At 35.4% G+C, this 15,419-nt stretch overlaps 1 protein-coding gene across 1 annotated transcript in view; it reads left to right on the top strand.

Moving 5' to 3' along the window:
- VPS13B (vacuolar protein sorting 13 homolog B) overlaps nucleotides 1–15,419 on the top strand; it is a 476,916-nt gene that overhangs the window by 52,541 nt on the left and 408,956 nt on the right. The window contains 3 exon segments of the mRNA XM_037379063.1: nucleotides 561–728; nucleotides 1,904–2,085; nucleotides 6,217–6,391. Coding sequence (XP_037234960.1) covers nucleotides 561–728; nucleotides 1,904–2,085; nucleotides 6,217–6,391 — 525 coding nt within the window.

Raw genomic sequence — 15,419 nt, 5'->3', positions numbered from 1 at the left:
TGTTATACCTCACAGGGGTCTTACTGAGCATGATGTGGATATATTAGCTTTTAGAGTGAGAAAAGGTACTAGGCGTATTTAATGTTTAGTTAACTTACAAAAAATAAGTGAGGGGGCAAATAAGTGTAATATATGAACACTTGAAAAGTAACCTAGCAACTGTTGTTTGATTTTTCCAAACTTATTTCTAAATATCTTCCAAGTAAAGAAGTTAGTAATTTAAATTCTTTGTCTACAAAAATCCAGAGTCTTCTGTTTTCTTAATTAGTTTGAAAGTTGATTGATGCCACCAAAAATTCATCTCTTGTACTATATTATATTCCTGGTATTTACAAATTTTTTTCCCTACAGTTTATTGCTTTTCCAGGATTCTGATAGATTTAGCTGCACTGATTGTTAACGTTTTAAGTCCTGTGACTTTTTTGATAAATAAAGGACAATGATACTTACTTTATTTTGATTTAAAAAACGAATACAAGTTGGAAATGGTGACTTCAGGAATAAATGAATTTGGGACCATGTCTTCCTTACAGCTCCTAAGAATTTGTTTTGTTTTACAGGTTATGTTCAGAGTTTGATTAGGCGTGTTGTAAACAATGTCAACATTGTGATCAACAATCTCATATTAAAGTATGTGGAGGATGATATTGTTCTGTCAGTCAACATCACTTCTGCAGAATGCTATACAGTGGATGAGTTTTGGGATCGAGCATTTATGGACATATCTGGTGAGAAATTTTTGTTGTTGTTGGTTTTATGTAATCCCAGTGGAGGTACTTTTAAAATAATCTGGAAATTTGCAAGTGTAATAAAATTGGCTTTTTATGTTGAAAGGAAGATACTTTCTGCCTGTCTTCATTTCTTAACAGTTTTTCCCTTGTCCTTCGTATTAGAGTCAATTATAATAATATAAATTGATTCTTAACGCATACTTGTACAATCACATATAATTATATAGAGTGTTTTGTAGTCCTCTCTGCTCATACTTGTCATCCTTTTGTGATTACATTATATTTTGTGCTTGTGGGTAGCAGTGAGTGCTTAGGCAATCTGTTTCTGTTTTTGTGAATGTGCAGTGGCATCTTAAGGCATTCCAGTGTAATTGTTTGTGATGACCTTAAAATTCTTTAAACAGGCTGGCTAGAGAGATAGTAAAACATGCTGCACTGTAGTGAGTGTGGCATACAAAGTGCAAGATAGGCTTTGTTATGCTGCATGTTTTCAGGAAAAAACCCACCCTACTTCTTGATTTTTATCTTGGTCTGCAGTATCTGAATGTCTCAGTTTTTAAATTACCAACATTCACCTATCAGTCTAGGTGTTCTTACTGACATTTGGCAGAGGTGGAATTTGGGCACAGTAAGAATATTTCAAGATCACACGGAAGATCTCCAGTGGATTGGGGAATGTAATGTATGGTTTCCTGACCACTGGACCGATCTCTTTGTTCTGGCTAAAATTATTAGAAACTAATATGTCAAAATTACAATATATGTTTCATGTTAAGATTACTATAATAGCTCTTGTTTACTTTGGAAGATTTTAAAGAAATCTTTTGGGGAAAATATGCAAGACCTTCTGGGAGAATAATGAGAATAATATTTGGTCTTATGCTTGCACGTGAAGCAGTACTCGTATTTTATAAACAGGTCTGAGGCATAGTGAATGGATTAAAATTTGAGTTGCATGTAACTAATTAGTCCTCACTTTTAAAGTATTCAGCTGAAAAAGTCTATGATGCTTAAGTGACTGAAGACAATAATTTAATTTAAGTACTCTGCTGATGATTTAAATAATGACTACACAATTATCTTGATTTCTTTTATTCTAGATAAAATAAGTTATGCATAAATGTGTTTTCTTATGCAGTATGTTTTTTTAACCTATATACTTGTTTTAAAAGCCACCGATCTGGTACTGAGAAAGATGATCAACTTCTCTGACTGCACAGTATGTCTTGATAAGAGAAATGCTAGTGGTAAAATTGAATTTTACCAGGAACCTCTGCTCTACAAATGTTCCTTCAAGACTCGTATGCATTTTACTTATGACAACCTCAACTCCAAAATGCCATCTATTATTAAAGTAGGTATCCAAAATAATTTTTTTGCTACTCATTTGTGAAGCTGAGTTTTTCAAAATATACTTTGAAATGTAAAATGAAAAGCTAATGCAGTTTTTGTTAAAGGAGAGGTTTTTTTGATTTTTTTATTCATATGATGCAATTAGTCTATGTACAGTAATAGCATGTAAGCTATTACTGTCTAAGCTTTTCTGTTTTTCCTGAAGTTTTAAAACAGAACAATAATTATAAGGAAAAAAAAATATGTCTGCAGGCAATCTCGTAAAGAAAAAAACGCAACCTGTATTCTTTAATATGCCTGCAATAAGATGGAGAGGATTTTTTACTTACTGTTTCAAATGCAGTTCAAACTCTTATAAATAACAAGAAGTTTCAGTGTATTAACACTATTTAGGGAACCATGTGAAATGGATTAGCAAGCCAAGCTCAGTTCCTAGTGAGCAGTGGTGCAGTATTACTCGTGGACATCTGGCACTGGTGGCATGCTTATGTTTTGTAGTGCAGAAGCAAAATTGAGGGTTGGAGGGAAAAAAAAAAGAGTGGGAGAGACTAAATATGTAAGGTTCATCTTCCCTCCGTCCCCCTCTCAATGAATGCCAGTGGTGCCAATTAAATTAGTTGAGAACTCTTAAATTAAGAGGCAGACTTCATATAGGCTTTTCCCAAGTTTTAATAAAAAATAATATTCAGGTGTGTAGTTTAGTTTGTGTGTATATATATATATATAAATTATGTATTCAAGAACTTGTATATTAAATGATATTAGGAATTCAACCATGTGCCTTACATTTAGAATCTATATGAACTCCAGTAAGGAGTCGTCATATGATTGTCTATAAGTTCATCAGTTAAGGTCTTCACGTTCTGTGGTGACAGTATGATTACTGCATCTAGACAGTAATTGTTAAAAAGCCTGATTTTTAAACTAGCTGAACAGTTCTGTGAATTTTGGAGAAGTAATCTGTACCCAGCGGAAGTCCTATATACCAGTTTTGCAGAGCAAAAGTTTGTGATCAGATTGCAAGTCTCTGACAGCACAGTTCAATGGAAATGCTGACACAGCCTTCCATATAGTTTAAAATGATACTATTGTTGTAAAAATGACAATGATTATATTATTACTTAAAATTTTTAGTGGAAACTGGCGTAAAATAAAACTCATACTGGAATGCACTGAGGCATTAGTTACTTGATTAAAATGGTATTAAACTTTTCTGATTACCTTTGTTGGTAGTCATTTATTGCCTCTGCCCTTTTTTTAAGGCATGCTTAGTTTTGTTCCAAGATGTCTTTAATCTTTTTTCTATATAGTCTGAATTTTTTTTTTTTTGTTGCACATAATTTATCTTTCTTTTTGTCTTCCTTCTAAATTTTGTCTTTTAAATTTTTTCCTTACTTTTTCTTCTCTTCAATCTTTAAACATAAAATACTGTTTATGAATATATTCAGAAATGTTCTCAAATCAAAACATTTATACATGATGCTAGTTTAATATTGAAGTGAATTAATAACTGTTTGTTATGATCCAAAGAAGAATTGTCCAAAGGTAGTAATTTTTTAATCTTAAGTCTTTTGTAATATTTCACTACCGTGCCATTATGCAATAATTAGATCTACAAACCTGTTGACCCTCACAAATTTTACATTTGCTAACTTTCTGATTTGTTGTATGCGTGGAGATTGTGCACTGTGGATGATCAGGGTGCAGTTTTTAAAAAAGGCCATCTTTAAAATACTGAATGGACATAGCTCTGTTTTCTTACAGTTGAAGTAAAGACAGCTATCAGTAAATAGAACAACTTCATTAATGCAATTAATTCAAGGATGCTTCAAGCTTTTTAAAGTCTCCACTGCAATAAATTTTTTGTAGCTTCAGGGTGTCTGAAGGGTAGATCATGGAATGCCAGCAGCTTGGGTTCTGGTGGCTTGTTTCCCAGCTAAAGACAAAAGCAAGCAGCACACAGTCTTTCTCTCAAAATCTGTGAAGACCTTTATAATGAAAATTTTCATACTCTGTGTTGTTCTCTTGGTAAAGAACATCTGTTTTTCAGTCCTGAGTGAAAGTTTCCAAGACTTCCATGTTTGCAGTAGCATGTGGTCTTTTGTTTTCTTGTTAGGGACTAGAATGTTTCTATAACCTGTATAATTTTGACTGCTCTGTCTATTGCAAAATTTTGGCCAAACTGATCTTCATGAGTTTAAGTTGAGACTTCTCAAAAGGAGGGCTTGGGTACCTGGATATGTATTTGAATGCTTTTAAGTTGGTAACGTTAAGCTCCTATTTTCAATTTTAGAATGGGAATACTATACATGGGAGGAGGAGGCAAAACATATGTAAAATGATTTAAGTTTTAAGCTTTGTGTTGCTGTTCTTGTTGAAATCATCATGGTATGAGACAACCATGAGACAGACAAACTGACTTGCACTGAGGATGTCAGTCCTACCTCTTCCTATTTGCAGCAGTACTGACATTTGTCTCACCTGTCAGTCCTCTAAATCAACTCACCGTGTTGACAGAAGGCTAACTGGATGAGAAGAAAGAGTTTTCTGCCAGTTTTAGTGAGATGAGGCAACTTAGTGAGGGGCAGATGTGTTTCACTGGCAATGTAAGAGCAGGCTCACAGTGGGAGGGTAGTACCATGTAAGAAGTCTAGGAGTGTAAGATAATTATATAGTGGGTTCATTGGCTGCAGTGCTACCTAGTGTTCTGGTCCTTCACTATGAAATATGCCCCTTGTGTGACTTCTTAAAAGGCTTCTGAACAACATAATTTTTTTTTTTTTTTCCTTTCCATATTTTGAGATAGTTTTACACTCCTTATCCTTCCTGTTGTCTGTCTGCACAGACAAGTTTTATTATTGGTAACTTATAATCAACTGGCCCTGAACATTGGTATTAAAGGATTAATTTTTCATGTAAAAAATGTATATTAGGATTTTATGTGCAATTTTCTTTCAGAGAATTTTAAATAGCAGCAGAGTTCTGATACTGAAAATCTCTCCTGTAGTCCATCTAAATGGCTGATACTATATTGTGACTCATTCTGTATGAGTAAGGCTGTGGCTTTATTAGTTTACTCATATAACCTGCGTTAGCAGGGGAGTTGGACTAGATGATCACGAGAGGTCCCTTCCAACCTGCACCATTCTGATAAATTTGTTAGTGTGGTCTTAGTATGATAGTATATTTTTATACAATTATTTATTTTAATATTGTATTTCTACCTGCTTGTGGTTGTGCAGTACTGTTTACGGTAATTTTTCATGTTCCTTGAACCAGATTGGAAGTAACCACATATCAGTGTTGGCCTTATTATTTCCGTTATTTTAATCCACAATATTTAGAAACTGGACCTGGAGCTAGAAATATGTCTAATGTTACAGAAAGTATTTTATTACAATAATTTTGTTTTATGCAGCTCTTATTTTCATGGAAGGTAGCTTTCTTATCAAGTGTTTTTGTCATTGTGGCATGATCACATGCTCATAACAATATTCTGAAGTATTGAATAAAATAGGTAAAATATTTTAAGAAGGATAAATTTTCTTCCTAGTAATTACAGTCTTACAAAGCTTGCGTTCATTTAGAGAAAACTGCTTAATTGCATGTTTGAACTGGAATATCCAGAGAAGTCAGTTTTATGCACTTTAGTTAGAATGAATCTTTCCACACCCCAGGCCGTTACTTGTCCACTTGCAGCAATTTTGGGAGTGGGAAAGAACCAAAATGAAGGACCTTCTATATTAAAACCAGCACACCTAGGTTTTCTTTAGCATGCAGAGATTTTTATGTAACTATAATGAAAAGTTTAATCAGATGTGCTTATGTGACTTATGTTTTAGAAATGTATTCAATAACAATTGTAAAAAAAATATGTATATATACTTTTTTATATGCAAAATCCATTGCATTTGACTCTTCAACCTGAAGATCTCTTGTGTAGCGACCCAAAGAGTGTATGCTTTTGACAGTCATTGTTTGCAGCTCCATGCCTTGTGTTGTACTGCAGCTTTTGTTTTTAGAAATTAGAATGTACTTACAAAATTCATGTGTTGTTGTATGGTTTAGAAGTTGGCTTTAATGATGACAGAGCTTTGTTATAACTTGTTTTTTGTTCTCTTTCATCTTATAGATTCACACATTAGTTGAAAGTTTGAAACTTTCCATCTCTGATCAGCAACTTCCTATGTTTATACGTGTAATGCAACTTGGGATTGCTCTTTATTATGGAGAAATAGGCAACTTCAAAGATGGGGAAGGTGAAGATTTGATTTGCCACACTAAAGATATATTGGGAAATATCACAGGTAAATACAATTTTTACATTTAGAAAAGAAATGTTAAAAACATGAATTTCTTAGTTTTTAACAAATATAAGTGACCAAGGCTAGTCATTGCAAAGCATCTCTGTAGTGCTATGACATCTTTTTCATGTTATGTTCTGAAAAGTATTCTGATAGTCCTGAGTAAATTGAGTTTAAACTTTATCAAAAAGGACCGTTTTAGGACTTATGACACAGCAGGGTGCTTTAGATTTATCTGTTGCTATATTGTGCAATAAGGCAGCTGTCCTTAGGCAACTTTGACTTTATTTAGTTCAAATGTGGCTGCTGCTGGTTCCAAGTGATGTATTTTTCCATCCTCCTTGGAAACTTATTGAGAACTAGGTATATCAGCATTTGTTCTAGACAGCAAAGTGTTACTTTGCACTATATTTTCTGTTCTGTCCTTTTACATTGTTTTCTCTCCTCTGCTTTTTTTTTTTTGGTATAACATGTATTTCCTCTTCTACAATGAAATTTCACTGTAACTTACTGTGTGTGACATGATCTTTTGAGGAGCATTGCACTGATGAAAGGGGAATTCTCTTTAACTTGGTGCGATGGCTTCCCATCTGCTGCTTCCCAAATATTGTTAGGGTTACAACAGTGATGTATTTTGAGCTGTGAACCTTTCATTCTAGCCTCAATTTTATGTGGCTTTGTTAGGAGCTACCAACTTTACTATTGTTATTTTATTTTTTTTTTCCTATTTGTGTCATGTCATGTATTTGAGTGTTCAGGTTTTATATTGGGTGAATTGTTAGGAATTTGCAGCAACATAAGAAAGGCATATAGGTGTCTAGTTTATATTAAAATCTAAGGGAAATGTAAGTCTAAGTAGACATTAGAACTTAAATACTTTCCTGTTTATTCACTTCTATGTGAAATACAGACACAGAATGTTCAAGAGTCAAGCAGTCCTATTGGCTTATGTTGTACTGTCTTTTTAGTGATTGAACATCCAAACTTGAAACTGTTTGCAATCTATCAAGCACTAAATAAAAGAAGGAGAATGGACTTCCATTCAAAATTCTGAATCTTCTTGGTTTTGTGCTTTTGTAGAGCAGAAGTTAGTTCACTTGTAAAAACAGCAAACTTGTTTAGAGATTTGTGTTTTAATTTTAATCTCTTCAAGACAGTGTCTTGGATATCTTTCCAAGGTTGAAGTTGGATCTGTGAGAGCAGGAAGAGTTACTTATCACGCAGCCAAAAGCATGATAATTTCTAGAAATTCTTAGAATTATATGTGAAGGTGATGCGGCACTCTTAAGCTATGGTTATGTTCATAGTATTATGACAGTTTGAAACTTTTTGTAAACTATTAAATTCATTTTGTTCTGTATAAGAAATACATTTTCAATTTACATAATAAGTTTATATATATTTTTTTTTATCCTGTGTTGCTGTCTTCTCTGGCTTCAAGCAATAAATACATTATTGGAAGAATGGCTGCAGTGGAAATTTTTTTTTTTTTTGGAAAATTACAGCCTGCAGTGTTGGTTGGCGCAGATAACAGTTTCACTGTCATGACAGATGTAGAATTCTCTGCCATGCTCCTGCTATGTGGAACTGAGCGAGTAAGAAGTCTGTAAATAGTTCTCCTGTATTTTCTCTAAAGCTCAGTTTTCTGTACTGGAAACTATTTGCCTTACAAGGAATGTGGAGGTTTTTTGTATAAGACATATGATTAGAAGTACTCGATAAATATTCTGAAAACGCTAACTTAATTTTCTCCTGAGACTTAAAAAGCATACAGTTTTTAGAAAAATCATTAGTATGCATTGTAAGAACTCCTTGTATCTAACAGATGTTTTGATTGTGCTATTTGCACAAGAAAGGGTTAAGAACTTTTCTATGAGGAGTTGCATTACCCTTACTTTCAGAGGTTTGTCTTTGTACCATGAATATTTATCTTTTGTCCCCATCAAAGTTCACACAAATTTGGCCAAGTTTTCATACCATAGAGAATTATGATGTATTAAGAGTTGCTTGAACTTTGTAGCTGTGTTCCTGTAGCTACTAAGGAGAGTAGCATAATTGGAGTATAGGAAAGACATTGAAAGACTAGAGAAATCATATGGGTCAATATGAAAACATCTGGGACTGGTAGGCAGTGAGTTTCAGATGAAGAGAGCTAAGGATTGGAGACAAAGATTAGCTGGGTAATGAGAAGACTGGGACGACCAGCTGTAGCTGTGGAAGACTATGGAAGCTGGATAGGAGAGGTATGTGGGTTTGCCTGGCTTTTGGCTAGGGTGTGAGATGGGTGCTGAAACAGAAACACAGTTTCAGTGAAGATTAAAGTTAAAACAAAAAGCATCTGCCTACCGAGTCTTCTGCATCTGGAATGGAATTTGAGATTCTAATGTCCAAATATGAGTAAAATCTTTGGCTGTGCATCTCTTGTCATCTTTATTTCTAATGTATCTCCTCAGGAAGGTTGAATTGCAATTGCTGTTTGTAAATCTGGCTTGTATTCTTTTTTTGAATAACTATGAATGTAACTTCCTAGTTTTTCATAAAATTGCCATCTAAAAAAGAAATAATATCATGTAACTTCGCATTGATGTACCCAAGAGTTGTCAGAAGGGTCAGAAATCAGACTAAGGTTTACAATGCCAAGAACAACCAAGGAGGAAATCTGTCATTTTCTATGCATTTTTTTGTTCAACTATGCTGTGCTCAAACGTTGTCGTTGTACTTAATTATATGTTCATATCTATTTGACAGAACTGTCTCCTTCAGAACACAAAACAGATGGCAATTGTTGGGTGGCCAAGCCAGAGCTGTAGAAACAGTTCTAAACGAATTCATTTCTATCTTCACTGCAAAATGCTTTGCCACGTACAGGCTAAAACTGTTACCAACTGTTTTCCTTCATACTATTTATGCTTGTTCCCTGCATAGTTTAGTATATGTGTAGGCATGCGTACAGACCCATAAATAAAACTTTAAATTATCTAATGATTTTTTCCTCTTCTTTAGTGCAGTTAAGCAGGAGTGCCAAATTCACATTAACCAGGTTACCTGTACCATCAGTTTGCGAGTTTACTTTTTTCTTTTTCATATTATATCTGTGTATGAGAAGGAAGTAAAACCCCACTTCCATGGTGCATTTGTCATCCAAATTTCTAACCACAGGTTTGGACTTTTCTGAGGGAACTTCAAATGTGCTACTAATTTCAGAAAAAAATATGTAATCAAGTACAGTAAAAAATTACATGTATTATCTGCCGAGCTATAGGAGCCACATTTTTTCCAAGAGTAACACTTCATGAAATCCAAGACTAATTCTGATGGAATTGTGCCTAAATCCTTTACAGTTTAATAATGTACAGACCTCCTTTATAGATTATATTTTTATAACTCTTTGAAAGGGTTCTGAAAATTCATTGAACAATTTAACCCAGCATTTATTACTAAGCAGTCCCCACTCTTTCAGTTAAAAGAATTTACTGGATTCAGTAATCACTAATTCTTAGTCTTTTGGACAGAACTTATTTTTATTGTGTCATTGTTGACATAATTGATTACCTACCTCTGTCCAAGAATATTCCAGCAGCCGTTTGTTTGTTCTTATATATCCAAATGTAAGACCAAAACTTTGAGGTTAGGCAGCAGGGTAGCCTGTGTCACGAACATTTCTTTTGCTGCCTGAGTAAAGTCTGCCCAAATTCTGTTAGGCTGAAAGCATTCAAAATACACAAGTAAAATTACAGGTTAGAAATACAGGTAGAAACTAGTGTCAGTGTGGTGTGTAAATTCACTTAGTACTGTATGCATACTGGACCATGCTGCTGCTCAGGGCTGGACAGCGTTTTTGCTTCTGAGGGGTTGAGGGCTCCCTGCACTGTGGGCTTGGATGTCTGACTGTACTGGTAGTGTGAAGGAGGAAATGGATGTATTTCAGTGCAGAGAGACAGAAAAGTGAGAAGGGTTTGGGCAAGAGCCTATGGCAGAACCAGCAGTTGTAGTTGTGGTGGGCTGTGACTTGAGAATAAGCTTTTGGTTTGTGGTGGAAAAAATGGACTAATGCTAATAGAAATGAAAACAATTTAGGCATGAAAGGGGACAAGAAACCAGGATGCAAGGGAGAGCTGGAATTCATTTGGATGGAGTTGCTGAGGTTGATGATCTAAGGCTGAAATACTAGAGCTGGTTAAGTAAAGAGTGATCTGAGAGGTCTGAAGAACAGAAGAAGTTTAAGCAGAGCAAGTCTAGCACTTGCTGGGCAAAGAAAGACAATGGACTGAAAATGAGAAGTTGCATGGCTAAGGGAGGGGATGCAGGGCAGTTGAGCAAGCAGCTGGGATGGGTCCGCATGCTGATGTTAGGAGATGCTAGGGAAGAAGCTTGAGACAGATGTGAGAAGCTGGAATCATGATCAGTATGATCTACTGAGCTTCTGAGTTGTTTTACGGTTCCTGGTGCTGCCGCCACTGAATGATTGCCTTGAGATTCTGTGTTATGAATTTTTTTTTTTTTCTTTCATGAAATGAAATCCATGGCAGATGTGATTCCAGCATATGAAGCATGTTTCCCAGGTGTAAAATGGCAATATAATGGTATCCTTCTATCCCAGAGGAATATTGTGAAATTTTCTAATATTTGTAAAGCACGCTGACCTTTTCATGATCTTTACTCTCAAAAAACTAAATGAAAGTAAAGCAAGCCTTTGTGTGAATATGAGTAAACATGTTTACAACACGAAACAGAATAAAATGTTGCATAGACCCTATCAAACTCAAATTTGTAGTGGGCTGAAGTGCTCCTTATTGAAAACTTGGTGGTAAGTGCAGTAGTGTAGGGAATTTTTTTGGGATACCAATGGAACAAAGAGCAGATCAAGAGAATGAGTTTAATATAGCTTTGGGCTGAATATAAGATTTGAGTTGACTGAGAGAACGGATGCAAATAATTTGTGACAGCAAGAAATTCTAGGTGAACATTAGTTGTTGGAGAAGCAATTGACTCTGCAATATTCTGTTAGGATAAAAATGGGAGAGATTAGACTTACTTATCCATACTTGACTGAGCACCTGTGCACTGTGTTAAGGAGTTCTGGTAGAGGAGAGTTACTCCTAAACAGTGGAGAAAATGATCCCCAGTTTGACTGAAACTATGTCAGGATGAAAGGCTACGTGTGCCAAATTACACTTGCCTGTGTATTTTTCATCCGTGCACTTTTTGTCTGTCTTCTCTTGAGGTTTAAAGAGATGGAGATACACATATGATCTTTGTACTGAGGCAGATAATATTGTTTCAGCTCTCAGTGTGTTCACATGTTTTGTGGGCTAAGTGACCTGTGCAGTAAATCCCACAGTCTCTTTTTTTTTTCCTTCCCTCTACCCCCCCCTAGTCACCTAGCTCCACTATTGGAGCTTCTTCCTTGTGTGTACATGCAGATATCCTCTCAAGGAACAGTAGGTATACTTGCAATCCATATTTCAACAGACTGTAAAGATGCAGCATAGACAGACACTTCCATAACGGGGCTTGTGGGGTCAGTGCATCGTGCAGCTGTCTTAACGGCCAGTGTGACAGTGAGTAACTTTGTTTCAGGCATCTGTAATAGCAACCAGTTACAATGCACTGAGATCCCATATGCTGAGAACTGGTATCGAGCTCATTTATGGAGATGTTCAGATTTCATTAATTTGCAATACTGTGTGTTTAGGCACATAGAATTGCTTACATCTGTTAACATCAGTTAAATGAGCAGCAGTTAAAATGAGTAGCAAATTAAATAAGTCAAGATTAAATCTTCCCTGAATTGGGGAAATTAAATTTATATTAAATATTTTTATTGTTGTAGGAACTATAACGTTTTTGTAGAGAATAAGATTTTTATGAATGCCTTTTAAACATCCATGTCATGTTATCTTGCCATTTTCTTTTTTCTTGAAAAACTTTAATACTCTTTCTAAAGTATAGACCCCCAAAAATCTGATTAAATCTTTGAAAGGCATGTGTTACAGGTGACCTTTTGGTTTTACTTATTACATAAAAGTTTAAATATCAGGCCGGTTTTCTGCTGCTGATTTTAAAAATGGCTTAATGTAGATGGCAGAATGCAAGCAAATTTTTTTTTTTTTAAGTGCTTTCAGTAAGCAAAGTTTATTTCCAGTTGATCCACTTGAACTTGTATGTGGGATATGAAACAAAACCACGTTTTGGATTGGCATTGTAGATAACTAACAACTTCCTCTCCCTACTGGGTGTCTGCAGTTATATATCTAAGATTAATTGTCCTGTGACTGGTACCTCAATCCAGAGGCACTTGCGCTTTTGTTGTGATATTTCACATTGTTTAGTCTTCTTTGCCATTAAAATAGAAAATAAGATATCCTACCTCTTGTCCTGGCTCTGCTGTTATAAAATCACTGACATTTGTTTTGTAGCTCACCCTTCAATAGCTCATACATCTGATTCTAATTTTATTGAGGTTGGGATATTGTTTAAGTAATTGGAATTAAAATAATTGATTAGCAACCCCAAATAGTATCATAGGGAGCACTCCAGGCTAATTGTTGGTGTTATTTCAGCACTTTAGGATTGTTGTGGCATGATTCTTTATTCGGAATTTTCTTTACAAATTTGGAAGGTGATTCGATCTCTCCTTCCTGATCCATCAGTTCTTCACTAGGGTAGTTCCAATTTACAGTAAGACAAAACAGGTAGACTAGGAGTAGAAGCTGGGGGATGCTTGTTTAATAGATGGAGGCACATACTTCGAAAGAGTGGATTATCTAGAGTGAACTTGAAACTGTTTTATGTTAGTCACAATCCATATCCAGTGGACTGTACAACTCGGCAGTAAAAGGAAGTTATGTTTTCCCCTCCCCCCCCTTCATTTGCGTTTGTAAGGTGGGAGCATATTTTGGTCTAGTAGGTTTCAGAGCCTAAGGAAGATGATTTCCTCAATGCAGAAATAAGACAAAACCTTTAAGTCTTACTATTTTGCAGTACTGATTCATGGCTACCCAGATCACTGTAGTGGGTTCTCTTGTACAAAGTAAGTGTGATACCTCCTAGGTGTGTAAAAGTGCTGTCACTTGAGTGTGTGACTTCTTTGTAATATTGTATTCATGCTATAATTATGATGGGATCAGATTTTCAACTACAAAGTGTTGGTGGTACACTTGCTTTCAAAAGGAAATGTGGAATACCTTTCAGATGAGAATTTGGTATGTAGGATTTTACTTTCTGCTGGTGTTGGTATCATTTCCAGTTGTGTGCAATCCCCTTCATCGATATTGCTGTGCGAGTGTAATGTCTGTGCATAGATCATGAGTCCCACTGTTTTTTAAGATGTACTGTGAAGTAAAACTAGTTAAACATAAAAAATTTAAGCTACTAGCATAGTAAATATGAGTTATCTTGTGACAGTCAATTTATTGTCTTTCTATGGTATAGATCCAAAATTAGCATCTTCTGAATAAAATGTAGTTTGGCAACACAGTCACTAAATAGTATAAACATATTAGGGGGGATTTTTACGAACATTGAACTTTTTTTTTTCCTGTATGTTAGTAATTTCTGTGCATTCCTTACGTAATAAATATATGCAAAGGAAAGGCATACAGAAAATATTTATTGCACTGAAAGCATATGTTGTTACATCTGAGATTCTCCAAGGAGAGTTCATGCTGCAAGGACAGATTTTAGGGCTATTGCATATTCAAAATCAACACCAAACCTGTTGTTATTGGCCAGATAACTCTGGTTCCTTGCAAATTTATCTGTTTGTTTGTTTTAAAACATGATTTATTCCATAAGTTTTGTATTCATAACTAATGATAATGTTTTCTTAGCTGTGAGTTTGCAGTAGTTTCTTTAGCTTATAGCAGGTAAAATATGGAAGAGGAAATGGATTTTAATACTTACATTATTTAGTGATACAAGAATGAGCATCTACAGCTGTGCTTGTCAAGTACTTACCAGGTTTCATTTATGCAGTTTCATGGTTGATTCAACCTGATGAAAATTTATACTGTTGCCAGCAGGGATGGTGATGCATTCCCTCTCTCTTAGTGCCAGCAGTTGTATTTATGTAGCCACAGGCTAAGCTGGATCAGCTTTACCTGGCTGAAGGCTAACACAGGCAGAAAAATAAATAAATACTAAGGGAGTGATTTTTCTACTGGGTTGGTTCCAGACTCATGGTGAGAGATAGCAGGTTCCAGACTCTTAGAGATAAGTATCTCAAACTCTTTAAAAGAAAAGAGGGTGACTTTCTGGAGATCAAGCTTGATTTGAACATGGAAACAGTGAGATGCAGTCACACTGCAATTCTGTAATTGATATTAAATGTGCTTAACTGGAATTACTGCCCAGCACTGTGAAGCAAGATTATTCCAGTGTGATCTCGCTACGGGTTGCTAGCAAGAGTGAATTTAGAAACCTGATGAGTAGGAGCATTTTGTCCTTTAACGAACTCATGTATGTAAAACAGGAATTTTACCCAGCACTTTGCTCATGTGCATTTGTTCCAGAGTTTGATTGTTGATTACATAACGGTTGTAGTAGTTTCAGTTTAGTGATAGAAGATACACCTATCTTCTGCTTTTTCTATCTTCTGTCGCACAGTATATAGATACCGTCATTTTAATCTAGCTGCTCTTCTATCTGATTGTAATAGCTTCCAAAACATTAATAAATATTATAAACCAAACTATTATTTGGCACCTTGTACTGCTGTCTCTGTGTGTATGCATACCGCAGCAAGTGGTGTGCTAAATGATGGCTTAATCTTATGGCTATGCTGACCCAGGTCCTACACCTCCACATGTTTTTTTTTCTCTTTTGACAGACCTTCTACCATTTCTTTTGTGCTTGCCAACAACAATCTGGGCTAAGCTACTTGAGTCATGCTCCATATCAATTCTTTTTCCTTCTGCCTCTTGGCCACTTCTGAGACTTCATGTACACCTCTTCTGTATTTCCTGTGTTTCAAGATTTACATTTGGAATGAAATCTGATCTCTGGCATCATTTTATGATGAGGGCAGGAA

Source organism: Falco rusticolus, chromosome 3, assembly GCF_015220075.1.
Source record: "Falco rusticolus isolate bFalRus1 chromosome 3, bFalRus1.pri, whole genome shotgun sequence".
Lineage (NCBI taxonomy): Eukaryota > Metazoa > Chordata > Aves > Falconiformes > Falconidae > Falco > Falco rusticolus.
This window is presented reverse-complemented; position numbering and strand designations above follow the sequence as displayed.